Source organism: Lithobates pipiens, unplaced genomic scaffold (genome assembly GCF_037356315.1).
Source record: "Lithobates pipiens isolate NorthernLeopardFrog02 unplaced genomic scaffold, aLitPip1_a1.2 Scaffold_13, whole genome shotgun sequence".
NCBI classification, from domain to species: Eukaryota; Metazoa; Chordata; class Amphibia; order Anura; family Ranidae; genus Lithobates; species Lithobates pipiens.
Window position 1 is genome coordinate 153,595,557 of NW_027507718.1, and position 27,417 is coordinate 153,622,973.

Here is a 27,417-nt window from a genome sequence, read left to right on the forward strand (position 1 = left end):
CTGCACGACTTCTCGACTGTAGATGAATCCTGTCAGGACAATCCCGTAGTCTGACCACCAAGATTCTAGGGCCAGACATACTGCCTGAAACTGCCAAAGTGGATAGGCAAGGACCATCTCCCCTGGACAGAATCTTCTTCCAGGGCTGTTCCCCAGCCTAGAAGGTTGGCATCTGTTAACACCTTCCAGGATAAAGTTTTTCCCTCTTACTGGATAACCACCACTTTAGGCTCTGACCTATGTCAAGAGCCAAGTGTTGGAAACAAACAAGGCCCGAATCTTCTTTATTCCAGACTGACAGGAAGGTGTCTTGAAGCTGTCTGAGTAAAACTATGCGTAAGGGACAGCCTTGAAGGAGGCCACCATTTCCCCTAAAAATCTCTTGCACAGCCGAATGAAGGAATTTTCCTTTGTTTTGATAAGTTGAATTAATCCTACAATGGAACTGATTCTTGTCTGGGGTAAGAATACCTTCTTCTGTATATACACCATACCGTAATCTCCTTGATGTTTTAAGGAGAATCTTCCTAGGTTGAGAATCCAACCTAGAGATTTCAGATATTTATCGCTGAGATCAGACTCTAGTTTAGACTAATGGAAATTTGTAGGTTCTGTATATAATTGTATTCTATTTTATATGTATTGCACAATGCCCTCACTGTGCATACGGCACTAATAATGTTTTCAGTACATGTTTTGCATTCTTTCGAGTTCTGATTAGAATAAACCTGCCTATGCAACGCCCCTTGTTACCATAAATGTACAATTGTAATATTAATGTGATACCTACGTAATCATGTGTATAAAAACCTTCACATGCGTCATAATAAAGGAGAACGGTTATTTGGAAAGATGCTGAGCGTATCTTTTGTGTCTGTTCCCTACTGCAGTAGTTATTAATTTGGAACCACTAATCAATATGAGGATAGGAGTTGCCTATCATCAAAATATCCATTTCAGGTGGCGAAGCCAGCCCAGCAGGGGTTATCAGGTGACCCTGAGTATCCGAAACGAGGAGCTTGAGACGATCCGGGAATTTCTGATAATCAGCCGGCTGAGGTAAGCCTTTTGCTTACATTTGAGTTATCAGACTTCCTTGATCGGTAAGGCATTTTCGGGACAAAGGGTACCTATTTTACTCCCCTTAATCGAACTGTATTGATTAGTGGTTATATGTTATGTTGTCACTGTCTACTGTCCATCAGAGTGTTATAGAGAAAGAGAAGAATAGTGCTGTTCACAGAGTATAATGTAGTACATCTGCTAGATAAAGTAGTTTAGAGGCAAGAGGGTATAGGCACACGTAGAGAAGACTGGCCAGTCATTATGGGCATTAAATTAAGTAAGGGAATGACGGGTAAGAGACCCTCAAAAATGCCCAGTGCAAGAGGAGAGCTATATATGAACCGAAGGTGCAGTTCCGCCTATACTGAGCCCCTAGATTAATGGTTAAAGTGGACAGGGATCCACAAAGGGTAACTGGGTTACCAAAATCCACAGGGACAAAGAATCATGCAGAGTATACAGCTAGAGAAACAGCTATTTATGTGAGCAGGATGGATCAAGAGTGACATTAACCCTAGACAGAAAGGGACTTTTTGATGTTAAGTTGTGGGATGAATTTGGGGTCAGGCATTACAACTAGTAAAGTCAAGAAACAGTAATGAGAGTTAAAACAGAATGCTTTATATGTTTGTCAGAGAGGGAAGATGGGATGAGCACTATAGCTGCCCGTCTGATCATAGAAGGTACAGTATGAGAAGTATGGAATTAGAATACATTGGATGCAAAGGATATCAGAACAAAATAAAGAAAGCAGAAGTTTAAGCAAGGAAGTATTAAAAAAGCGTTAAAAGAAAGTGAGAGAATGATATGCATGTGTTGTGTACAAATGGGAATAATGTAAGCAATTTTAGAGATATATTTGAGTACGTTTGTGAATGCTGGAACCTTTAGTTCGCTCGCTTGTGTCATGTACGCAGATGTGACCCCCTCCTTTGTGCTCTCCTCAAAGAATGTAGCTGGGATGAGAGTTGGTGATAAGCTGGGAGGACACCATGCCAATTTCAGTTTTTTAGACAAAAAACATTTATAACAAAATGTGCCGGGTTAACGAATCTAATGATAAACAATGTGATCACAATTATTTTTGAATCTGTTTTCCAAACATGGTAAAATCAAGGTTACATTTAACCATGTCTTACACTAATTGAATATCTTTTGATAGTGGAAACAGTGCATTTAAAAAAAAAAAAAGAGAAATTGAGTAAAATTAAGTTATCATGTTTAAGGACATTTATCTGTGCATATATATTAGTGTGTGATATTGAAATTATCATATGAGTATTAATTTCTAATATGAGTTTAACAATTTTATTAATAAATATAGATATATTGAAACTGGTTTAGACAACCTTTGGTTGGAAATGAAATCCAGGTTAATGGGGAAATTGGCAAAAATTGAATTAGTTTAGATTAAGATAACAATTTTGTAATTTTACATTTATTGAGTGGAAAGAAAAAAAAAAAAGATTAAGATGAGGATGTTAATTTGAATACAGCTGCAATAATGTTTAACAAAGCCAAGATGGATGGGATACATAAGGAAGTTTTTCTACAGAAAAGAAATCTTAAAGTCTGATAATAACTTGATGTGCGGTCCATGATGTGAGAGTAATAATAACATTTAAATATAACAGACCCATCACATCAAGTCCACACACCCTGTTAGGATAGCTGCTGCCTGCAGCCAGTTGGTTTATAGTTTTTGATGGCCAAGTGCTTTCTGGTCCGTCATACATATTGTTGGTTCTTTTGGTTTTATGTATTTTTATTTTTGAAATCCAAAGCAGAATGTGTGGATTGTGAAATGATGTGCCCCTTTTCCTTGTAAGTGCAGTGGGTATAAGTAGAAGAATATTTTGGATTTATGGACATCTCTGCAGCACTGCAGGGTATTCTTATCATTTATTATAATATTGCCAGGAAAAAGTTGTCTTTTTGAAACATGAAACTGGAGTTCTTACACAAACAGCATGATAGAAAACAAGCCATTGTTATATTTATGCAAGCTGGACCCAGTAATGAAGGGTTCACCCCGATAGATCAGAGCTGTAGCTTTATGCAAAGTTGCTATTAGACAAAGTTACAGATATTATTTTGGTTGAATATTTAATTTTTAATGGTCCGATATTCTGTACAGCAAATATATAGCTAACTAAATGTTTGTCTAATGAAAGGTTCAAAATATGAATTTGTTTTGTTTATGTACAAATCTAACAATGAAAAAGGCGTAGATTTGAATCCAGCCACCTTATTACCTCTATTGGAGGAGGCTGGAGACAAAGAAAAAGCATATGCGTTAAAATTGATGGCATGGGAATCAGGTGCTGTGAGCCCAGTGCAGGACACACTCCCTGAAGACCCGAGTATTTACTTTTTTGTAGTGTTATTCCTGGTTTTATACCAAGGATGAAGTTTATCACCCAGAAGGATACCCTGTATTCAGAGTCATTGGATCCTTTTTCCCCAGCTCAAGAAGCAGAGCTTCATGTTTTAGAAAAGCCTGTGAGCTATAAAAAGAGTATATATTTATATAGTCAAGATAGAGAGCTTTTGGTTCCATTTGAAGGGCCAGAAGTTTGTTTTTACTTCGGCAGGTAAAGCAATCAAGCACGCCAAGTTAATTTGATTGGCTGTTTTCAGCCTTCCAGGTTCTTGCTGAGGTAGCCATACTAACAGTAAAACTCACATATCGAAGCAGACCAGGCGACTAAGGATGCTGCATTTACAGCCCCGGACACTTGCTGGGTCTGTGCAACTCACAGATTCCACAACTAGTTCTGGCCCAGTATAGCTGGGATTAATAATTCAACTTTAACCACTTTCAGACCGGACCATTTTGCTGGTAAATGACCAGAGGTCTTTTTACAATTTGGCACTGCGCTGCTTTAACTGGTAATTGCGCGGTCATGCAATGTTGTACCCAAACGAAATTTGCGTCCTTTTCTTCCCACAAATAGAGCTTTCTTTTAAAGGCATTTGACTGACTCTGCGATTTTTATTTTTTGCGATATAAACGTAAAAAGACCGCAAATTTTGAAAAAAAATGATATTTTCTACTTTGTTATTAGAAAAATCCAATAAACTCAATTTTAGTCATACATTTAGGCCAAAATGTATTCAGCCACATGTCTTTCGTAAAAAAAAAAAAGTCAATAACTGTATATTTATTGGTTTGCGCAAAAGTTGTCACATCTACAAACTAAGGTACATTTTCTGGAATTTATGCAGCTTTTAGTTTATGACTGCCTATCTCATTTCTTGAGGTGCTAAAATGGCAGGGCAGTACAAAACCCCCCCAAATGACCCCATTTTTGAAAGTAGACACCCTAAGGAAATTGATAAGAGGCATGTTGAGCCCATTGAATATTTTATTTTTTTGCCGCAAGCGATTGAATGACAAAAAAAATTTTTATTTTTTTTTCCACACAAAGTTGTCACTAAATGACATATTGCTCACACATGCCATGGTTATATGTGGAATTGTACCCCAAAATACATTCTGCTGCTTCTCCTGAGTACGGGGATACCACATGTGGTCGACTTTTTGGAAGCCTAGCCACGTACGGGGCCCCGAAAGCCAAGCACCGCCTTCAGGATTTCTAAGGGCATACATATGTCATTTTACTCCTCACTACCTATCACAGTTTTGAAGGCCATAAAATGCCAAGATGGCACAAAACCCCCACAAATGACCCCATTTTAGAAAGTAGACACCCCAAGCTATTTGCTGAGAGGCATGTTGAGTCCATGGAATATTTTATATTTTGCCACAAGTTGCGGGAAAATTACAAACTTTTTTTTTTTTTTTTCCCACAAAGTTGTCACTAAATGATATATTGCTCACGCATGCCATGGGCATATGTGAAATGACACCCCAAAATAAATTCTGCTGCTTCTCCTGAGTACGGGGATACCACATGTGTGGGACTTTTTGGGAGCCTAGTTGCGTACGGGGCCCCGAAAACCAAGAACCGCCTTCAGGATTTCTAAGGGTGTAAATCTTTGATTTCACACCTCACTACCTATCACAGTTTTGAAGGCCATAAAATGCCAAAATAGCACAAAACCCCCCAAAATGACCCCATTTTGGAAAGTAGACACCCCAAGCTATTTGCCGAGAGGCATGTTGAGTATTTTGCAGCTCTCCGTTTTTGAAAATGAAGAAAAAAAAATGTATATTTTTTTTCTTTTTTTCAATTTTCAAAACTTTGTGACAAAAATGAAGGCCTGCAAAATACTAACCATACCTCTCGGCAAATAGCTTGGGGTGTCTCCTTTCCAAAATGGGGTCACTTGGGGGGATTTTGTGCTATCTGGGCATTCCATGGCCTCCGAAACTGTGATAGGCAGTGAGGAATGAAATCAAAAATTTACACCCTTAGAAATCCTGAAGGTGGTGCTTGGATTTTGGGGTACCGTACGCGGTTAGGCTCCCAAAAGGTCCCACACTTGTGGTATCCCCGTACTCAGGAGAAGCAACAGAATGTATTTTAGGGTGTAATTTTACATATAACCATGGCATGTTTGAGCAATATATCATTTAATGACAACTTTGTGCAAAAAAAATAAAAATAAATAATGTATATATTGTAATTTTTTTTTCATGCAGCCTGTGGGCTGAACGAAAAAAAAATATTGATCGGTGGGTATGCCCACCATTAGATACCACCCTTCATCCACCCACTTTTAATGGTGGGCATACATGCACCATTTATATATGCCGAAGCATGGGGGCATCCTCCCGCAAAAGGTAGGAGCAGATCGCTCCTCCACCCCTTATGCCCCCATGCTTCGGCATATATGCTCTTTTTTAACTGTGGTGGTGAAATCACCTCCGACAGCGCTAGAGTCGTGGCTTTACGTATCGTGGGAGCAAACGCTGTTGCTGTCAAGATAAATAAATCCACGCTACAGCTGAATGGCGTACCTGAAAACAAAAAATGGTTAACAATAAAACATTGCAGAATAGAATACAGTACAAAGGAGCAGAACAATAGAGAGAGAATAGAGAGAGAGAGAGAGAGAGAGAATAAAAAAACGACAACTATTTTTGTTTTTTTTATTTTATATTTTTTTTGTTTTTTTTGTTTTTTTTACTTTTTTTTTTTAAACACTTTATGCAACTTTAACACTTCTGTTGTAACGGTTCCAGCGGTTTGGGTCTCAAAATGCGATGGCATCTTGGGAGACCCTGTGAACGTGTGCCTAGCCTGTGCAATGCTGTACCCTACGCTAATACTCAACTAGTGAATGGTAGCGTTCAAAACATTCACCAATGCAAAGACCAGGATTGACAGGACAGCGGGGACAATGACGGGTGTCACGCCTATATCCGCGCTTTCTGCAGACACGACATTTTCTTTGGGGGGCTCGTTGGGTAGGGGTACTCGGGATGACATAAGAATAATGCCTCTCATGCAGCCGGCTTACTGCATCTGGTAGCGGAAGGTGAGGTGGAGCACCGTCTGGATACAGAAGGGCTCTGACGATATCCTCCTGGAATTTAAGGAAGGATCCAGTCCGTCCTGAAGCTTTGTGTAGTACATAAGCATTCAGTATAGCCAATTGGAATAAATAAACAGACACTTTTTTGTACCAGCGTCTGGCCTTACGGGCAACTAGATACGGCGCCAACAACTGGTCATTGAGGTCCACCCCTCCCATGTTAAGGTTATATTTGTGGACACAGAGGGGTTTCTCCACAATACCAGTCGCCGTAGGAATTTGGACCGTCGTGTCTGCATGAAGGGAGGTAAGAACGAAAACATTCTTATTATCCCTTCACTTCATAGCGAGCAAATTAATACTGCGCAAGCAGGCTCTCTCCCCCAGCCTAAGACGGGACTCTACAAGCCGCTGGGGAAAGCCCCGGCGATTAGGTCGCACGGTGCCACATGCTCCAATCTGTTGATCAAACAAGTGACTAAACAGTGGCACGCTTGTGTAATAATTGTCCACGTACAAGTGGTACCCCTTTCCGAATAAGGGTGACACCATGTCCCACACTATCTTGCCAGCGCTTCCTATGTAGTCAGGGCAGTTCTCCGGCTCTACGTGACTATCTTTACCCTCATAAACCATGAAACTACGTGTATAGCCTGTGGCCCTGTCACAGAGCTTATACATCTTGACCCCGTATCTGGAAAGCTTGTTGGGGACGTATTGTTTGAATGACAAGCGACCAGAAAACTTAATCAGGGACTCATCAACGCAGACAACTTGATCGGGAGTAAACAAGTCTGCAAAACGTTGGTTGAAGTGGTTTATGAGGGGCCGAATTTTGTAGAGCCGATCGTATTCAGGGTCTCCACGAGGACGAGTTCATTGTCGCTGAAGTGCATAAACCGCAAAATCATCTCGTATCGTGCCCTGGACATGGAAGCAGAGAACACGCGCATATGGTGAATTGGGTCAGTGGACCAATATGACCGCAACTCACTCTTTTTGGTTATGCCCATGTTGAGGGAGAGGCCCAGAAAGATTTTAAATTCGGAAACCGTAACTGGTTTCCATTGTTTGGCAAGGGCGGACTGGGGAATAGTGGCGATGTGTTGACCAGCGTACAAATTGGTTTGGTCCACAATAGATCTAAAGAGATCTTCGGTGAAAAACAGTGAGTAAAAGTCAAGTGTCGTAAAATCAACTGTTTCCACGTTAATGCCAGGTTGGCCAGTGAATGGGGGAAGTACGGGTTCTGCAGAAGATGTGGGCACCCAAATAGGATTGGCGAATTCTGCAGGAAGGGCACTATGGGTACGACGGGCCTGTCTTTGTCTTCTTGGTGGCAGCGGGACACTACTTGTGCTTGCCACCTCGCCAGCTTGAACTGCACTTATGGGACTCGCCACGTCACCACGTGTTACTGCAGTGCTGGATGTAGGTCCAGGGTGTACTAGGCCGCTGGTGCTTGCCAGTTCACCAGAAGGATGAGCGGCTCTAGTACGTCTCTGCTCCATACGAGTGACCTGCAGTTTCTGCACCTGAACAACAGAATACATTCGGGATTGGGCACACCTGTTCTTAACAGCGGCCTCATCTCCGTCGTCAGAGCTATCTGTCATGGAGCCGCTGTCCTCTACAGGATCGTATTCTGAGCCTGAATCTGACAGATGAGTGATGTCCTCTTCACTATCTGTCATGCTCAGAAACGTGTAAGCCTCTTCACTAGTGTACCTTCGCTTTGCCATTTTGGGCTCTAAATTTAGGGGTACACTAGTGAGACTCACAGGTAAAAAAGCACCTAGCCTGTCAGCGACTGTTTCAAAACGCTACAAAAAAAACTGTTAGCGATCGCAGGGATCAAGCCTGACTCTGCGAACGCTGCAGTTATGTGTGTTGTGTTTTGTAAGTGACAGTGATCGATCGATACTGCACTTGGGTGGGCTGGGCGGAGGGGCTAAACGCAGGTGCTAGCAGGTATCTGGGCTGATCCCGCTAACAATGCGTTTTGGGAAACCTAAAATGCTGGCAACGCTAATATAGATCTGATCAGATACTATATTACTAAGGGAGGTGTATGCTTTGCGCGTGGGTGTTAGCGGTACTGGCACTAACCTGACGCTGGAGCGACGCAGACCTTATCTGACCCTCAAACTTATATCACCCGCCGGGTGATCAGGGGGTTAAACCTTTATTAGGTAATAAATGGCGGGTGCCCTGAAACAAAAAAAAATAACTAACCAACCAGCGTCACCTGTAACAGTTATATGGTGATCACTGGTGAAAGGGTTAACTGGGGGGCAATCAGGGGGCTATGCGGTAGTATATGGGGGTCCCTGACGCTATAAAAAGCTGCGGTGAACCTAAATACTTACCTGCCTAACTAGCGCCACCTGTGACACTAATACAGCGATCAGAAAAACGATCGCTTATTAGTGACACTGGCGACGGGGGGTGATCACGGGGTTAAACCTTTATTGGGGGGGTTAGGGGGGCACCCTAGAGCTAAAGGGGGCTAACCCTAACTGCCCTAACAGTTATTACGGTCACAAATGACACCAATGCAAAAAAAAAATTGGTGTCACTGACTGGGGGGGCAGGGGTGATTGGGGGGTGATTGGGGGGTGAAAAGTGTGCCTGGCGTGTTCTACTGTAAGTGTAGTGTTGGGTGCAACTCACCGATCCTCTCTCCTCGGTGTCGGAACGAAAAAGACCGACACGAGGAGAGATTACATCACTTCCTCTCCTGTGTTTACATTACAGGAGAGGAAGTGATGTCACGCTGCCATTTCATTCGTCGGGAGCGATCGTGAGGGGGTGGCCATGAACGAATGGCCGCCCCCTCATCCCGGACCGCTCCCGAACGATTACCGACCGCCGCAGGCACCGGGGGGGGGGCCCGATCGGGCCACCCACCCGCGGGAAGGCAGGGACGTACAGGTACGCCCATATGCCTGCCCGTGCCATTCTGTCGACGTACATAGTCGTGCGGCGGTCGGGAAGTGGTTAAGGACCCCAGAACGAGAAGCAGAAGTGGTCCACAGAGGGCAACTTCTTACGAAACAAGACTTTGGAAAAGGTGATCATTTATGTTTGCAGACACTCTTTTCCCTCCAGCTTGACACATGGACCGTGTCATCAGTCACAAGTAGTTATGGCTGCCTTAGTAAATGAGCGTGGGATAGAGCCAGGGTTCTCCACAGTTGTTTTTATAACATACCACTTCTTGTTTTACCTGTTACCAAAGGTGTTACCAAAAGCTGAACATCCCTTCCAGAGATAACAAAAAGATATATCCAGATGCCCAAGTCAGGAATCTTACGAGTACGTATTTTGTTTGTATGGACATGTTTTGTGGATGTCCAGTGGCAAATGCTACTGCAAAGGCCATAGTAAAAAAGTGTTATCAGAAGTAGTTTTTAAGTACAGAGTGCAGAATCTACAGAGAAAATCATTATTATAGGAGAGTCCTTATTAGAAGTTTTGAGGTTTTATTTTTACACCCCCTACTGTCTACAATGTAGCGGACAGAGTAAGAAACTAGAAAAAAACTTTTGCCTGAATGTTTTATTATATTTTATCAAGCCCGTGAGGGGATATTGGACTCTCTCCCTTTGGGATTTGGGTTGGGAGTGTGTTACTCACTTTCTTATATTTTGTCTCACCAGCTGAAGTCCTCCTTTCGGATCTCACAGAGAATGGTGCTGATTTTTTAAGGATTTTGACAAAACTTATTTATGTGTTTTCTCCCCAATTCCAGATCCAAAAGTTTGGAAGGATCTAAAACTAAAGCCAGGTGACATGTGGATTGTTAAGAGATATTTATATACAAGGAGATGTTTGGAGACTCAATACAGCACCTATTTCATGTACAGTTTTGCAAAACGAAGGAAAAGTGACCTGGATCTACACCAAACACTGCAAAAATGACTAAATGAAAGAAATCTCTGTGTTTGTTTACTTCTTGCGATCACAGTCTAGGGCAATTTTTGATTCAATTACTTTAATTGTAAGGGATATATATATTTGAAAAAGTAGTTTAGCCATGTTGAAGTCATATTTGTCTTTTGTACCTCCATTTTATGTAGAATCGTCTGTGTTTACATATGCTGATAAGTCAGCATACCAGCAATTATGCTAGAAGGCCATTCTGGCCACAGGAGTGTACAGCCAGTACTCTGTAAATATGTCTTATCAATCATTTGTTTTTCACAGTGAAAAGTCATTTTGTAATGAAAAAAGCTGCTCAGCTATTTTCTCCACAATGGAGTTTTTGCTTCTTTGGCCAGGACTACCTCCACCTAAGCGTGTGGAGGTTCCAGGTTAAAAAGGTGAGAGCAGGTATGGTTAGTGATCAAAATATTGATCAAAAGAGAGGAGACTGTAATGGAAATTTGTAGGTTCTGTATATAATTGTATTCTATTTTATATGTATTGCACAATGCCCTCACTGTGCACACGGCACTAATAATGTTTTCAGTACATGTTTTGCATTCTTTCGAGTTCTGATTAGAATAAGCCTGCCTATGTAACGCCCCTTATTACCATAAACGTACAATTGTAATATTAATGCGATACCTACGTAATCATGTGTATAAAAACCTTCACATGCGTCATAATAAAGGAGAACGGTTATTTGGAAAGATGCTGAGCGTATCTTTTGTGTCTGTTCCCTACTGCAGTAGTTATTAATTTGGAACCACTAATCAATATGAGGATAGGAGTTGCCTATCATCAAAATATCCATTTCAAGACCTAAGACTCAATGATTAAAAGTAGATCTTCTAATAGGCTAGGACCGCTATGCCTTGAGCCCTTAACCTGGCTAAAGGAGGTGCCAGAATCTTTCAGACCATTTGCGGTGCCGTGGCCAAGCCGAATGGCAGGGACACAACTGAAAATAATTTTATATTTCAAACCGCAGAAATATCTGGTAAGCGGAAAACTGGCACATGCAGATATGCAACTCCCCTCCTTGCAGGATGGACACAGCCGATCGAATTGTGAAAGGATCGGATGTTTAAGGGCCGATTCAGATCTTCAAGATCTAGAATGGGTCTTATCTCTTTTAGTTCTGGAACCTTAAAGGGTTAGGCCAAAAAAAAAAAAAAACCCTGTTAGACTAAAGGAATCCGATATCACCAACTGGGATAACAGCTGATCCAGAGGCCAGAAAGACTTTCTCTGGATCCTTAGGAACATTGTCAGAGGAGACAAACACTTGCATAAAGACTGCCGCATCAGCAGCCCAAGGACCGCACAGGCAGCACCCAAACAGGGACCCAAACCCCAGACCCTCAGATCAAAAGCCGACTGAGCCATCCGGGCTCTTGGAACTCTAGCTATAACCTAGAGGAAAAAAAAAAAAAACACTACAGACATCCCTCTGCTCTTGACATTGTTCCTGCCAGACTTGAGAATCGCAGGACCTTTCCCCTCACCCAAACGAGTAGGGGTGGTCCTTCACGAGAAGGCTTTAGCATTCTGCTTTCTGCCCACAAGATCCTGGTGCTGCCCTTGGGGACTTTCCCCTCAACGTGACGATTGAGGCCGTCGAGACTGCAAAAAGGCAGATGCCCCAGGCATAGGAGAGGTAGCACGAGTAAAAAGGAGAAATGTTTGAACTAGGGCTGCAACGATCAATATTATCGATAATAATCGATAATGAAAATCGTTGTCAACGATTTTCATTATAGATAAGTTGGTCCGCACCTTCCGCCTGTCTGTTGAAAAAAAAAACGAAATAAATCCTCTCCTCCTATGTCATCCGTCCTGTGTCCTCGGTGGCGCTCTGACCAGGCACGCACTCTCCGCTACACGTCCGCGGCGTGCCTCTCCTCCTCGCTGATGTCACATGATGATCATTCACACAGATCTCAGCCCCGCCCACTGCTGCCTCGAGGGAACAGAGGCGAGGGCGAGAATCTGAGGAGGACACTGAGCCGAGCTGCACACAGTGTGAAAAAAAAGGTAGCAGCTATCGGCAAGTTGTACCCAGTAAAAGCACACACAACATTCAGTGCCCCATCATCATTTGCTTTCCTGGGAGGGAGGGGGGGAATAGAGCCCCATTGGTGTTTCTGGGGGAGGGATAGTGCCCCATCATTTGTGTCCTTGAGAAGAGTAACGCCTCCCGGGGACACCAATGATGGGGCACTATTCCCCCCCCCCCCCCCGCTTGAAACACCAATGTGGCTCTATTATTCCCCCCCCCAGAAACACCAATGTGGGAGGAATAACGTCCCATCATTGGTGTCAGTGGGACACCAATGATCAGTCAGTGGGGGGGGGATAGTGTCAGTGGGGGGGGGATAGTGTCAGTGGGGGGGGGAGGGGGAATAGCGCCCCGTCATTGGTGTCAGTGGGGGGGGATAGAGCCCCGTCATTGGTGTCAGTGGGGGGGGGGGGGGGGGATAGCGCCCCCCCCGTCATTGGTGTCAGTGGGGGGGGGGGAATAGCGCCCCCCGTCATTGGTGTCAGTGGGGGGGGGGGGGAATAGCGCCCCCCGTCATTGGTGTCAGTGGGGGGGGGGAATAGCGCCCCCCGTCATTGGTGTCAGTGGGGGGGGGAATAGCGCCCCCCGTCATTGGTGTCAGTGGGGGGGAATAGCGCCCCCCGTCATTGGTGTCAGGGGGGGGGGGAATAGCGCCCTCCGTCATTGGTGTCAGTGGGGGGGGGGAGAATAGCGCCCCCGTCATTGGTGTCAGTGGGGGGGGGGGGGAGAATAGCGCCCCCCGTCATTGGTGTCAGTGGGGGGGGAGAATAGCGCCCCCCCGTCATTGGTGTCAGTGGGGGGGGGGGGAGGAGAATAGCGCCCCCCGTCATTGGTGTCAGTGGGGGGGGGAGAATAGCGCCCCCCCGTCATTGGTGTCCGGGGGGATAGCGCCCCCGTCATTGGTGTCAGTGGGGGGGACTAGCGCCCCCCCGTCATTGGTGTCAGTGGGGGGGACTAGCGCCCCCCGTCATTGGTGTCAGTGGGGGGGGACAGCACCCCCCGTCATTGGTGTCAGTGGGGGGGGGGGGGGGGGACAGCGCCCCCGTCATTGGTGTCAGTGGGGGGGGACAGCGCCCCCCGTCATTGGTGTCAGTGGGGGGGGACAGCGCCCCCCGTCATTGGTGTCAGTGGGGGGGGACAGCGCCCCCCCGTCATTGGGGGGGGGGATAGCGCCCCCCCGTCATTGTGTCAGTGGGGGGGATAGCGCCCCCCGTCATTGGTGTCAGTGGGGGGGGGATAGCGCCCCCCGTCATGGGTGTCAGTGGGTGGGGGGGGGGATAGCGCCCCCCGTCATGGGTGTCAGTGGGGGGGGGGATAGCGCCCCCGTCATTGGTGTCAGTGGGGGGGGGATAGCGCCCCCCGTCATTGGTGTCAGTGGGGGGGGGATAGCGCCCCCCGTCATTGGTGTCAGTGGGGGGGGGATAGCGCCCCCCGTCATTGGTGTCAGTGGGGGGGGGGGGATAGCGCCCCCCGTCATTGGTGTCAGTGGGGGGGGGGGATAGCGGAGGAGGACACTGAGCCGAGCTGCACACAGTGTGAAAAAAAAGGTAGCAGCTATCGGCAAGTTGTACCCAGTAAAAGCACACACAACATTCAGTGCCCCATCATCATTTGCTTTCCTGGGAGGGAGGGGGGGAATAGAGCCCCATTGGTGTTTCTGGGGGAGGGATAGTGCCCCATCATTTGTGTCCTTGAGAAGAGTAACGCCTCCCGGGGACACCAATGATGGGGCACTATTCCCCCCCCCCCCCGCTTGAAACACCAATGTGGCTCTATTATTCCCCCCCCCAGAAACACCAATGTGGGAGGAATAACGTCCCATCATTGGTGTCAGTGGGACACCAATGATCAGTCAGTGGGGGGGGGATAGTGTCAGTGGGGGGGGGATAGTGTCAGTGGGGGGGGGAGGGGGAATAGCGCCCCGTCATTGGTGTCAGTGGGGGGGGATAGAGCCCCGTCATTGGTGTCAGTGGGGGGGGGGGGGATAGCGCCCCCCCCGTCATTGGTGTCAGTGGGGGGGGGGGAATAGCGCCCCCCGTCATTGGTGTCAGTGGGGGGGGGGGGAATAGCGCCCCCGTCATTGGTGTCAGTGGGGGGGGGGGGAATAGCGCCCCCCGTCATTGGTGTCAGTGGGGGGGGGGAATAGCGCCCCCCGTCATTGGTGTCAGTGGGGGGGAATAGCGCCCCCCGTCATTGGTGTCAGGGGGGGGGGGGGAATAGCGCCCTCCGTCATTGGTGTCAGTGGGGGGGGGGAGAATAGCGCCCCCGTCATTGGTGTCAGTGGGGGGGGGGGGGGGGGGAGAATAGCGCCCCCCGTCATTGGTGTCGGGGGGGGGAGGAGAATAGCGCCCCCCGTCATTGGTGTCAGTGGGGGGGGGGGAGGAGAATAGCGCCCCCCGTCATTGGTGTCAGTGGGGGGGGGAGAATAGCGCCCCCCCGTCATTGGTGTCCGGGGGGATAGCGCCCCCGTCATTGGTGTCAGTGGGGGGGACTAGCGCCCCCCCGTCATTGGTGTCAGTGGGGGGGACTAGCGCCCCCCGTCATTGGTGTCAGTGGGGGGGACAGCACCCCCCGTCATTGGTGTCAGTGGGGGGGGGGGGGGGGGGGGACAGCGCCCCCGTCATTGGTGTCAGTGGGGGGGGACAGCGCCCCCCGTCATTGGTGTCAGTGGGGGGGGACAGCGCCCCCCGTCATTGGTGTCAGTGGGGGGGGACAGCGCCCCCCCGTCATTGGGGGGGGGGATAGCGCCCCCCCGTCATTGTGTCAGTGGGGGGGATAGCGCCCCCCGTCATTGGTGTCAGTGGGGGGGGGATAGCGCCCCCCGTCATGGGTGTCAGTGGGTGGGGGGGGGATAGCGCCCCCCGTCATGGGTGTCAGTGGGGGGGGGATAGCGCCCCCGTCATTGGTGTCAGTGGGGGGGGGATAGCGCCCCCCGTCATTGGTGTCAGTGGGGGGGGGATAGCGCCCCCCGTCATTGGTGTCAGTGGGGGGGGGATAGCGCCCCCCGTCATTGGTGTCAGTGGGGGGGGGATAGCGCCCCCCGTCATTGGTGTCAGTGGGGGGGGGGGATAGCGCCCCCCCGTCATTGGTGTCAGTGGGGGGGGGATAGCGCCCCCCCGTCATTGGTGTCAGTGGGGGGGGATAGCGCCCCCCGTCATTGGTGTCAGTGGGGGGGGGATAGCGCCCCCCCCGTCATTGGTGTCAGTGGGGGGGGGGATAGCGCCCCCCCGTCATTGGTGTCAGTGGGGGGGGATAGCGCCCCCCCGTCATTGGCGTCAGTGGGGGGGATAGCGCCCCCCGTCATTGGCGTCAGTGGGGGGGATAGCGCCCCCCCGTCATTGGCGTCAGTGGGGGGGATAGCGCCCCCCGTCATTGGTGTCAGTGGGGGGGGGGGATAGCGCCCCCCGTCATTGGTGTCAGTGGGGGGGGGGATAGCGCCCCCCGTCATTGGTGTCAGTGGGGGGGGGGTAGCGCCGCCCAGTCATTGGTGTCAGTGGGGGGGGGGGGATAGCGCCCAGTCATTGGTGTCAGTGGGGGGGGGATAGCGCCCAGTCATTGGTGTCAGTGGGGGGGGATAGCGCCCAGTCATTGGTGTCAGTGGGGGGGGGGGGAATAGCGCCCAGTCATTGGTGTCAGTGGGGGGGGATAGCGCCCAGTCATTGCTGTCAGTGGGGGGGGGGATAGCGCCCAGTCATTGCTGTCAGTGGGGGGGGGATAGCGCCCAGTCATTGCTGTCAGTGGGGGGGGGTAGCGCCCAGTCATTGGTGTCAGTGGGGGGGGATAGCGCCCCCCGTCATTGGTGTCAGTGGGGGGGATAGCGCCCCCCGTCATTGGTGTCAGTGGGGGGGGATAGCGCCCCCCGTCATTGGTGTCAGTGGGGGGGGATAGCGCCCCCCGTCATTGGTGTCAGTGGGGGGGGATAGCGCCCCCCGTCATTGGTGTCAGTGGGGGGGGATAGCGCCCCCCGTCATTGGTGACAGTGGGGGGGGATAGCGCCCCCCGTCATTGGTGTCAGTGGGGGGGGGATAGCGCCCCCCAGTCATTGGTGTCAGTGGGGGGGGGGGGTAGCGCCCCCCAGTCATTGGTGTCAGTGGGGGGGGATAGCGCCCCCCGTCATTGGTGTCAGTGGGGGGGGGATAGCGCCCCCCAGTCATTGGTGTCAGTGGGGGGGGGGTAGCGCCGCCCAGTCATTGGTGTCAGTGGGGGGGGATAGCGCCCAGTCATTGGTGTCAGTGGGGGGGGGGGGATAGCGCCCAGTCATTGGTGTCAGTGGGGGGGGGGGATAGCGCCCAGTCATTGGTGTCAGTGGGGGGGGGGGGATAGCGCCCAGTCATTGGTGTCAGTGGGGGGGGGATAGCGCCCAGTCATTGGTGTCAGTGGGGGGGGATAGCGCCCAGTCATTGGTGTCAGTGGGGGGGGGGGGATAGCGCCCAGTCATTGGTGTCAGTGGGGGGGGGGGATAGCGCCCAGTCATTGGTGTCAGTGGGGGGGGGATAGCGCCCAGTCATTGGTGTCAGTGGGGGGGGGGGGATAGCGCCCAGTCATTGCTGTCAGTGGGGGGGGGGGGGATAGCGCCCAGTCATTGCTGTCAGTGGGGGGGGGGGGATAGCGCCCAGTCATTGGTGTCAGTGGGGGGGGGGGATAGCGCCCAGTCATTGGTGTCAGTGGGGGGGGGGATAGCGCCCAGTCATTGGTGTCAGTGGGGGGGGGATAGCGCCCAGTCATTGGTGTCAGTGGGGGGGGGGGATAGCGCCCAGTCATTGCTGTCAGTGGGGGGGGGGGGGATAGCGCCCAGTCATTGCTGTCAGTGGGGGGGGGGGGCAGCGCCCAGTCATTGGTGTCAGTGGGGGGGGGGATAGCGCCTAGTCATTGGTGTCAGTGGGGGGGGATAGCGCCTAGTCATTGGTGTCAGTGGGGGGGGGATAGCGCCTAGTCATTGGTGTCAGTGGGGGGGGAATAGCGCCCAGTCATTGGTGTCAGTGGGGGGGGGGAATAGCGCCCAGTCATTGGTGTCAGTGGGGGGGGGGAATAGCGCCCAGTCATTGGTGTCAGTGGGGGGGGGAATAGCGCCCAGTCATTGGTGTCAGTGGGGGGGGGGAATAGCGCCCAGTCATTGGTGTCGGGGGGGGGGGGGGGGAATAGCGCCCAGTCATTGGTGTCGGGGGGGGGGGGAATAGCGCCCAGTCATTGGTGTCGGGGGGGGGGGGAATAGCGCCCAGTCATTGGTGTCGGGGGGGGGGATAGCGCCCAGTCATTGGTGTCAGGGGAGGGAATAGCGCCCAGTCATTTGTGTCAGGGGAGGGAATAGCGCCCAGTCATTGGTGTCAGTGGGGGGGGGGGGGAATAGCACCCAGTCATTGGTGTCAGTGGGAGGAATAGCGCCCAGTCATTGGTGTCAGTGGGAGGAATAGCGCCCAGTCATTGGTGTCAGTGGGAGGAATAGCGCCCCATCTTTGGTGTCCCAGTTTTTTCATTATTACAAATTGAACATTACGTTTTTTTTGTGATTTTATCCGATTAATCGAAAAAATAATCGGCCGATTAATCGATTATGAAAATAATCGTTAGTTGCAGCCCTAATTTGAACCTCCTTTTACTGGTAAAGAGAGCGTTACCCTTTTGGATGTACTCATCAACTCTAAGGCTGGATTCACACCTATGCATTTTTAGTGCATTTTGCAGATTTGCACTACAGAACGTGATCCATAGGAAACCATGATAAATAGACTGTAGTGCAAATCTGCAAAATGCAAAAAGCACTAAAAAATGCATAGGTGTGAATCCAGCCTAAATAGCTGTACCCCAGGAAGGGACACAAACTGGCTAAGAGTTTTCACATGGTGATCAACATTTGATCCACGGAACTGTGCGAGAACGCATTAGTCCAAGTTTAAGCCATAAGGCTTAAACGATAGAGTCTTTCATAGCATCTACAGTGCGTCAGATACACCAGCCCATTCCCGGGCCTGCTGATCAGGCAGAATTTCAGGTATCTCCACAAACTGTTTCTTAACCCTTTGAAGTCCACATTTTTCAATGAATTAGCACGACTCAAAACGTGCTCCACCAAAATGGTGGCGCAGACATTAAAGGGTTAATGGACTGAGATACACCAATTGAAGCAAGAACTGCAAAAGACATCTTGTCCTTAAAAGGAAGTTCCAACTTTAATTTGCTTCACAGTAGGCTCTGAGACCTTAAAGGAAACCTTCAGGAACTCAGGTTATCCCACAATCCTGGACCTGCGACAGCACCCTGCCAGTAAAACTATGGCCTCACTACCAAAAAGTACTGGATCCCAGGGCCCAGCTCTCAAAGATAAGTGTTCGTAAGCAAAACCTAATTTCTTCGGATTATGAGGCCCGGGTACCATTCATTTAGCCCATTACAAAGACATCAGAATGGATCTGGTCAGCATGGCTGGCTTTCATCAAGGATTACTGCCCGTGGAGCTCAGCACATCTTTACTTGTGCCAAACACCTTAGACACTGGCAAAAAACAAACTGAAGATTCCCAGTAAATGGGAGGGATATGGGGGAAGTACACGCCTTAGGGTCATGCCAGTGTCCAGCCCCTGTCGATCAGATATAACCCACATAGAAATTACCATCTCAAACAATTTATAAAACAACCGCTCTGCTCCCTATAAATACAAGAGCTAAAAAAGTGGAATGGAAAAAGCAAAACTTAAATATACAAATAGAATTTCCTACTACATAAAAATTTCAGCTGCTGCTTACAGTCACATTCAAACAAGAATAATGCTAAACTTCTGACACACACAAATCTCTATAGATGCAGATTTAGCAGCGCTGATCATTTATGCCTCCAATTCTTTTGTGCAATGAAAAAAAATCTGTATAATCCATATATCCTATAAAAAAGGATCAAAGAACTATATATATGAAAAACAAGTCTCTTTATAGGGAAAGCTGTAGTGAGACGCTGACACCAATAGATCTCACCTCCACACGTGCAGAAGGAAAACAAGGAGATGTGGAGTGTGGAAGAAATCCCTCTATGGTATTGCTCTTACCAGGACCACCAAGTCAATCAGGCATATCAATACTTCAGCTATGGTGCGAGTCCTCACTGCTTCGTCCACCTCTGTATTTAAAATCACCTCAATATCTCAGTGAAGATATACAAGAAAAAGTGGACATAGTGTAATCCCCAAAAAAAAAAAAAAAAATGCTTTTTAATAGTATTCTTAAAACCATCAACTTATGCACTCACAAAAGAATTCGTTTCACATACCATTGGTTCACTGTTAAGATCGCATGTATATTGTCTGTCAATAGTAATTACTATGGCTGTAAATGTGTTCCTGCTTAGCAGAATCTGTGCTTTTCATTCTGACTGGACGACGATCTGCTTTGTTTACATAGGCAGATTGTCGTTCTGCCTGTGACCTGTGTAATCGGCGGCTGTCGGCAGACAGCTAGTACACGTTACCCGCTGCTGGGCTCCCATTGTACAGAACCACAGCGGGTCACCGGCGCACTCAGGTGCCCCAGACCCAGAAGTGTCAGATCAGATATTAGGTACATGATCTGGCACAGAGCGACCACCCTGCCGCAGTAAATGTATAGTGGGCGGTCCGCAAGTGGTTAAGTATATTTATTAACATAAATGCTGATTTTAACGATGTGCGAAAAATGATAAAAATCGCTTCAGGAGGGAAAGATTAATTTTGTCAACATATTCCAAACCGGTAAAATGTATGTGATCGATGAGAACACTTAGCCTGAGGGCATCCTCTATGGTAATAAACTTCATATGGCAGGCTGTACCCAACAATCTCATGTACAGTAGTGGACAACTTTCATACCAGATTATTTAAAATGACTGCTATAGAACTACGATGCTTACTAATAAAATGAATCAAACCATACCCCAAAAAGTAGGCTTTTTTAGTCTCACAAAAGTCACTGACGCCAACGTGAGGAAGCATTTCTTTCTGAAGAACTTCTTTTGCATATTTGATTCTTTTTTCTTTTGTGACACCAGGCTTCGCACCCCTGGAACCTATGAAGTTTAAGGCCACGTTTTGCTCCTGAATAACAAAGGCCTCATCAAGAGAGGGTTTCACCTGCAAGGGTTAAAAAAAAATTAGAAACTTTAGTTACAAACTTAACTGCCTTTTATTTTCTATAAGTGTACCATACTTAAAAGCATTCCAATATCATGCAAGAAAGGTATACAGCTGAAAAGCAGTGTTCCAGTAGTTTTTATGTTTGTTAAAAGTCAGCAGCTACAAAAAGTGTAGCTGCTGACTTAGCACTCACCTGTCCCACAGTTCAGCAATGCAGCCACCCGAAGCCTCGCTCCTCTCCATGGCATTGCAATTGTGGGCACCCAGCTGTGACAACTTGCGGCTTCACAGCCAGGTGCACCCTGCACCTTCTTAGTGGCCAAGCAATCTTCTGGGGAGGGAGGAGGAAGAGGAGGAGTCAGCTAGGTGACTAGAGCAGAAGTGAAAGCTGGGTATCTGTCCAAAAAAATTAAGTACCCGCTACACCCCCCCCCCCCCCCCAAAAAATGACATGCCAAACGTGGCATGTAAGGGGGCGTGGAATGCTTAAAGTGGAAGTTACCACGTCTCAATATCCACCATCCTGCTATCCCAGTAAAAACTTCCAGATAAAGTTATCCTCCTGTCTTTCATCTAATATTCTGATTTACAGTATGCGTTTGAGAGAATATTTAAGGCTAGGTTCACACTAGTGCAGTGCAATTGTGCTCCGAATTTGTAGTGCCGCTGCAGTAAAACTTGATGTTTTTAATGTGCGTCTACTACTGTGACTTATCCTTGTCCAAGTTAAATACTCTGGCTCTGGTATAGCATTTTTTGTATACCTTTACAACCGGTGGCTCATCTTTCATACCAAACTCTTTTTGGGGGGTGTCACTAAAGGGAAAGGATTAAAATGAACAACTGCTACTAATAAATAGGTATTGCACCTACAACAAATGAAAAGGAATAGCAAGCAGCGCTATCCTATAATCCCAACCTCAATATCCCAGTGCCAATATAATTATATAGAAATTCTATAAAAACTGTATAAAGTGCTCTATGTGAAATCACACCTAAATATACCTAAGGATATAAAAAGGAGGAATTCAGTGGAGACGTTGACTGACAAAACATTTAGGGTGGGGCTAGGACACAGACATCACCACTCTTGGTTTGATCGTACTCACAGCCGGAGACAATTGACAAATCTGTATACTAGAGCTGCACTATTTTGGCTAAAATTAGAATAATTTGTTTTTGCTTAGAATAAAGATCACGATTCTCACTGCATAACATTTCACATTATACAAAAAAAAAAAAAAAATTGGCTAACTTTACTGTTTAGTTTTTTTAAGTTAAGTATTTTTTCCTAAAAAATGCTTTTGAAATTCGCTGTGCAAATGGCGTGATAAAATACTGCAACAATCTCCATTTTATTCTCTAGGGTCTCTGCAACAAAAAAAAGCTTTTCAAGACAGCTTACCTGTAAAATCCTTTTCTTTGATTTACATCAGGGGACACAGCCATAGTAATATCAATATGGGTTATATCATACCATCAGCTGCTGGACACTGCCACGTCCCTTAAGGTGTGTACTTCTCCCATATAACCCATTCCCCCATATATCCCCCATTGCTGGGGAGTCCTCAGTTTTGTAGTTAAACAATATAAGTGTATAAGGGAGGGACCTGTGTGTGCCCTGATGAACATCAAAGAAAAGGATTTTACAGGTAAGCCGTCTTAAAAATCCTATTTTCTTTTCTTACATCAGGGGACACAGCCATAGTAAAACCTATATGGGATGTTCCATAGCAATGGCAACTGAAGGGGGGAACGGGGGGGGGGGGGGGACCCACACCACAGGAGGCCAGAGAACTCAAACTGCAGCCTGCAGTATAAGCTGTGCCCAAAGGCAATATTCTCATGACCTTTAATATAGGATTTGATAAAATCAAATAACCGTGCGTATGAACCGAAGACCAAATCGCGGCCTTACAGATCCGAGCCATAGAGGCCCAATGATTCACCACCCAAGGAGGCACCAATCGCCCTGGATGAGTGTGCTCTTAATATGAGAAGGAAGAATTTTCTTTAAGCTGAAGCTTGAATAATCACTTGACAAATCCATTTGGAAAACCGTGGATATTGACGCTGCTTGTCCAAATCTTGGACGCTCTGGTAGTACAAACAAAACCTCTGTTTTGCGAATCTGAGCGGGCACCCTTAAATGGACTGATTACTTACTACAGCAAGAGAATGTAGTGCTTTCTCTTCCCCAGATTAAGGCTCTGGGGAAAAAGGAAGAATATCTTTGTTTAAATGAAAACCTGTTACAACTCTTGGTAAGAATTCAGGATGAGGACATAAGACCACCCCATCCTTATCCATGATGAAATATGGCTCTTGCAAGACCTACAAGACAAGTTAGTGCTGATACTCTAGCAGAAGAAATTGCAAGCAGGAAAGATCTTTGTCAAAGAACCAAGAGAATTTCTCGTAAGGTTCAAACGGCTGATTCAACAAAGCCGACAAGAACAATCTTAAATTCCAAGGATTTAGAGGTGCCTTGATAGGGGAATAAACAGTGTTACCACCTGAATAAGCTACCCAAGAGTGGGAAGCAAGAGGCCATAGGAAAAGGACACCGACCAGGCCTGGATCTGGCTCTTCATACAAGTCAAGGCCAGCTTCATTTCAGATCCCATATGCAGGAATCCTGCCTATTAACATAATTCCTGGAGTGCCAACCCCCAAAAACACACCAAGAAACCTATGTCTTCCAGACGCTAAAGTAAGCGATTCTGGAAGATGGCTTCCTGGCATTAGTCAAAGTAGACACTACCAAAGGAGATCACCGGCGATCTTTTATTGGAGTGTGATTCAACAGTCAAATCTGTTAAACTTTTTGTCCATAAGGTAGGATGAAATACCAAACCTTGTGCAAGAAGGTCTGCCTATAATGGCAGAGTCCAAAGGACTTCTACTGCAATCTTTATGATCTCAGTAAATTTAGATCTTCTGGGACCCGCGGGGGCTGCCAGAATCACCTTTTGCTCCTGCTTGATCCTGCAGAGAAGGCATGGAAGTAGCAGAACTGGAGGAAATGCATAGATCAGAAAACCGATCCCCTGTGAAGACTAATGCATCTGTTGCGCCTGCTAGCGGACCCCTTTGTTCGACAAAGTTGTCAACCCCGTTAATATATCTGGATGTGAATAGGTCCATGTCCAGAATACCCCATCTGACATATTGCTAGGAAGGTGTTGGGGTGAAGAGATCATTCTCCCTAAAATAATGGTTTGCGTATCGAGCAGTACACCTGAAAAATTAGAATTGCCGATAGGCAAGGCGGAATGTCATTTTCTGCCAAAGCTAGAACAGTATTCAACACTTTGGGCTGCACAGATTCTCGTGCCTCCCCTGTTGATCGATGTAAGCCACTGCCGTGGCCTTGTCGGACTGAATCCTGTTAGGACAGTCCCGTAGTCTGACCGCCAAGATTCTAGGGCCAGATGTACTGCCTGAAACTTCCAAAAAAAGTTGATAGGCAAGGTCCTCTAACCTGGACCATCTCCCCTGGGCAGAATCTTCTTCCAGGGCTGTTCCCCAGCCTAGCAGGCTGGCATCTGTTAACACTCTTGCTGGATAGAAACCACCAATTTAGTCTCTGATCTATCAGGAGCCAAGCGTATTGGAAACAAACAAGGCCTGAATCTTCTTTATTCCAGGCCGACAGGATGGTGTCTTGAAGCTATGAGTAAAGCTGCGCGTAAGCAACAGCCTTGAAGGAGGCCACCATTTTCCCTAAAAATCTCCTGCACAGCCGAATGAAGGAATTTTCCTTTGTTTTGATAAGTTGAATTAATCGTACAATGGAACAGATTCTTGTCTGGGTTAAGCATACCCTCTTCTTTATGGTATCTATAAGTACCCCCAAGTATCGTAATCTCCTTGATGGTTTTAAAGGAGAATCTTCCTAGGTTGAGAATCCAACCTAGAGATTTCAGATATTTACGGCTGAGATCAGACTCTGGTTTAGACCTAAGACTGAATGATCTATTAAAAGTAGATCATCTAATAGGCTACGACCGCTATGCCTTGAGCCCTTAAACTGGCTAAAGGAGGTGCCAGAATCTTTCAGAACACTCGTGGTGCTGTGGCCAACCCAAATGGCAGGGCCAAAACTGAAAATTTTATATTTCAAACAGCAGAGCTTTCTGGTAAGCGGGAAACTTTGGCACCTGGAGATATGCAACTCCCCTGCTTGCAGGATGGATCAAATTATGAAAGGATCGGATGTTTAAGTGCCGATTCAGATCTTCGAGATCTAGAATGGGTCTTACCTGTTTGGTTCTGGAACCTTAAAAAGGTTTGAGCCAAAACCCCCTGTTCCACTAAGGGAATCTCTGATCTCACCGACTGGGATAACCGCTGATCCAGAGGCCAGAAACACTTTTTTTTCTCTTTTCTGGATCCTTGGGAAAATTCTCAGAGGAGACGGAAACTCTTGCATAAAGACTGCCGCATCAGCAGCACAAGAACCCCACAGGCAGCACCCAAACAGGACCCGAACCCCGACCCTCAGATCAAAGCTGACGGAGCCATCCGGGCTCCTGGAACTCTAGTCATAACCTGGAGAAAAATTGCAGAAATCCCTCTGCTCTTGACATTATTCCTGCCAGACTTTGAGAAACACAGGACCTTTCCCCTCACCCAAACAAGTGGGATTGCTCCTTCGTGAGAAGTCTTTAGCATTCTGCTTTATGGGCTTTCTGCCCCCAAGTTCCTGGTGCTGCCCTTGGGGACTTTCCCTTGAACCCAATGATTGAGACCATCGAGACTGCCTAAAGGCAGATGCCCCAGGCATAGGAAAAGGCAGCACGATTAAAGGAGAACTGTTTGAACCTCCTTTTACTGGTAAAGAGAGCTTTACCCTTTATCCACTCTAAATAGCCATACCCCAGGAAGGGACACAAACTGGCCAAGTTTTCACACAGTGCTTCAGCTGATCAATATTTCAGCCACAGAACTCTGCGAGAATGCACTAGTCCAAGTATAAGCCATAAAGCTTTAAACGATAGAGTCTTTCATAGCATCTGTGAGAGACAGTGCGTCAGATACACCAGCCCATTGCCGGGCCTGCTGATCAGGCAGAATCTCTCGTATCTCACAACCTGTTCTTAACCCTTTGAAGTCTACATTTTTCAATGAATTAGCATGACTCAAAATGTGCTCCGCCAAAATAGTGGAGCAGACGTTAAAGGGTTAATGGACTGAGACATACCAATTGCAGCAAGAACTGCAAATGACATCTTGTCTTTAAAAGGAGGCTCCAACCTTAATTTGTTGAATCCTTTAACTTCAGTGCATTCTACTGGACATGAGACACTGCTACTGAGGGGACTGCATGACTGCAGCATCAATTGCTGGAACCCCCCCCCCCCCCCCCCCCCCATTTCTTCATAGAAATGTTCCCATTCAGAAAACATAAGCTATGCATGAATAGGAAACATCTCCAGGTGGGGGAGGGTTCAAATAACCTCAAGAGCCTGTGCTGCAGGCAACAAAAAAGGGTTAAGTAAGGGAGTAAACACCTGACTTGTGAGGCTACTTCCTCCCCGTTAGGATCCTCCAAAGAGGAAAAATTAGCATCTTCCATTATTTGGGAAGATTTACCTGATCCCCAGCCTCCTGCACCTCAAAAGGGCCCTGAGGACTGGATGGGAATCAGCTATGTTTGTATGATATATACAAGGATAGAAGTGCAATACCCTTGACGGCCCATCTGACTAGCCGTATACCTCTCAGAGGATGACAACATTCTTTTGGAAGGGTTTTTAGCTTGTTCTGTACAATTAAACCCTTAGAGTTCCTGGTCCCTTTGCCACTTAAGGGCTTACAGCACAAAGCAGAGGCACTACCAGCAAAATAATGTAACACTTGCTAGGCTATAGTACAGTACAATAACTGCTATAAATCCTAGCTATACAGTACAATGTTGTCAAAAGGGAAATGCCTGTGTCACCAAACCTGACCAGCCAACCTCTCTGCTGTCTCTAATGCCAGGCAGCAGCTGCTTCTCAGCGCTTAAAATACTTCCTGCATGTGGGGCCGGCGCCTGACGGTGTTAGCCACGACCCCCCTTTTCAAAAAGGAGCTGATTTTCCAGTGCAAGCGTCCTGCAGCATGGTGGGGGGGATAAATCCTCTGCTCTTCTGAGTGGCCGCGCTCTGCTCAAAAAAAATAAAAAATTTTTCATAAAACAAGGCAGCTGGTCTGGCATACAAATAAGAAAAAACACCAATCTGGGGGTCCAGGAAGAGATCAGACACCCCTTTTTCTTACCAGAGGGTGTGAGCCGGCTGAAGGAGAGGAGAGTGAAAGCTTCTGCTCTTTCCAGCGTCAGGATGGTGAGTGCTCAATACAGCCCCCAGTGGTGACACAGACATGACAACACAATACATAGGAGAAATACCTGAGAAAAACTCCCCTACCTTATCCTTGCAGCAGAGTTTTATCAGAGATAAACTCAATCTTCACAACTTCACGGTAGGCTCAGACCTTAAAAGGAAACCTTCAGGAACAGAGGAACTCTGGTTATCCCACAATCCTAGACCTGTAACAGTACCCTGCCAGTAAACTTTTATTGGCCTCACAGCCAAAAAGTACTGAATCCCAGGGCCCAGCTCAAAGAGAAGCAATCGCAAGCAAAATAGTCTCTTCAGATTACGAGGCCCGAGTACCATTCATTTAGCCCATTACAAAGACATCAGATCCGGACAGAATGGCTGGCTCTCAAAGGATTACTGCCAGTGGAGCTCAGTACAACACATCCTTACTCGTGCCCAACACCTTAGACACTGGCGAAAAAACTGAGGACTCCCAGCAATGAGGGGGTTA

General features: G+C 47.5%; 1 protein-coding gene across 2 annotated transcripts in view; it reads right to left on the reverse strand.

Annotated features, from left to right (window-relative positions):
* Nucleotides 1-27,417, reverse strand: part of POLR2B (RNA polymerase II subunit B) — a 726,171-nt gene that overhangs the window by 518,395 nt on the left and 180,359 nt on the right. For both annotated transcript variants that reach the window (XM_077475735.1, XM_077475736.1), the window contains one exon: nucleotides 20,396-20,592. In XM_077475735.1, coding sequence (XP_077331861.1) covers nucleotides 20,396-20,592 — 197 coding nt within the window. The remainder of the gene's footprint in view (nucleotides 1-20,395; nucleotides 20,593-27,417) is intronic.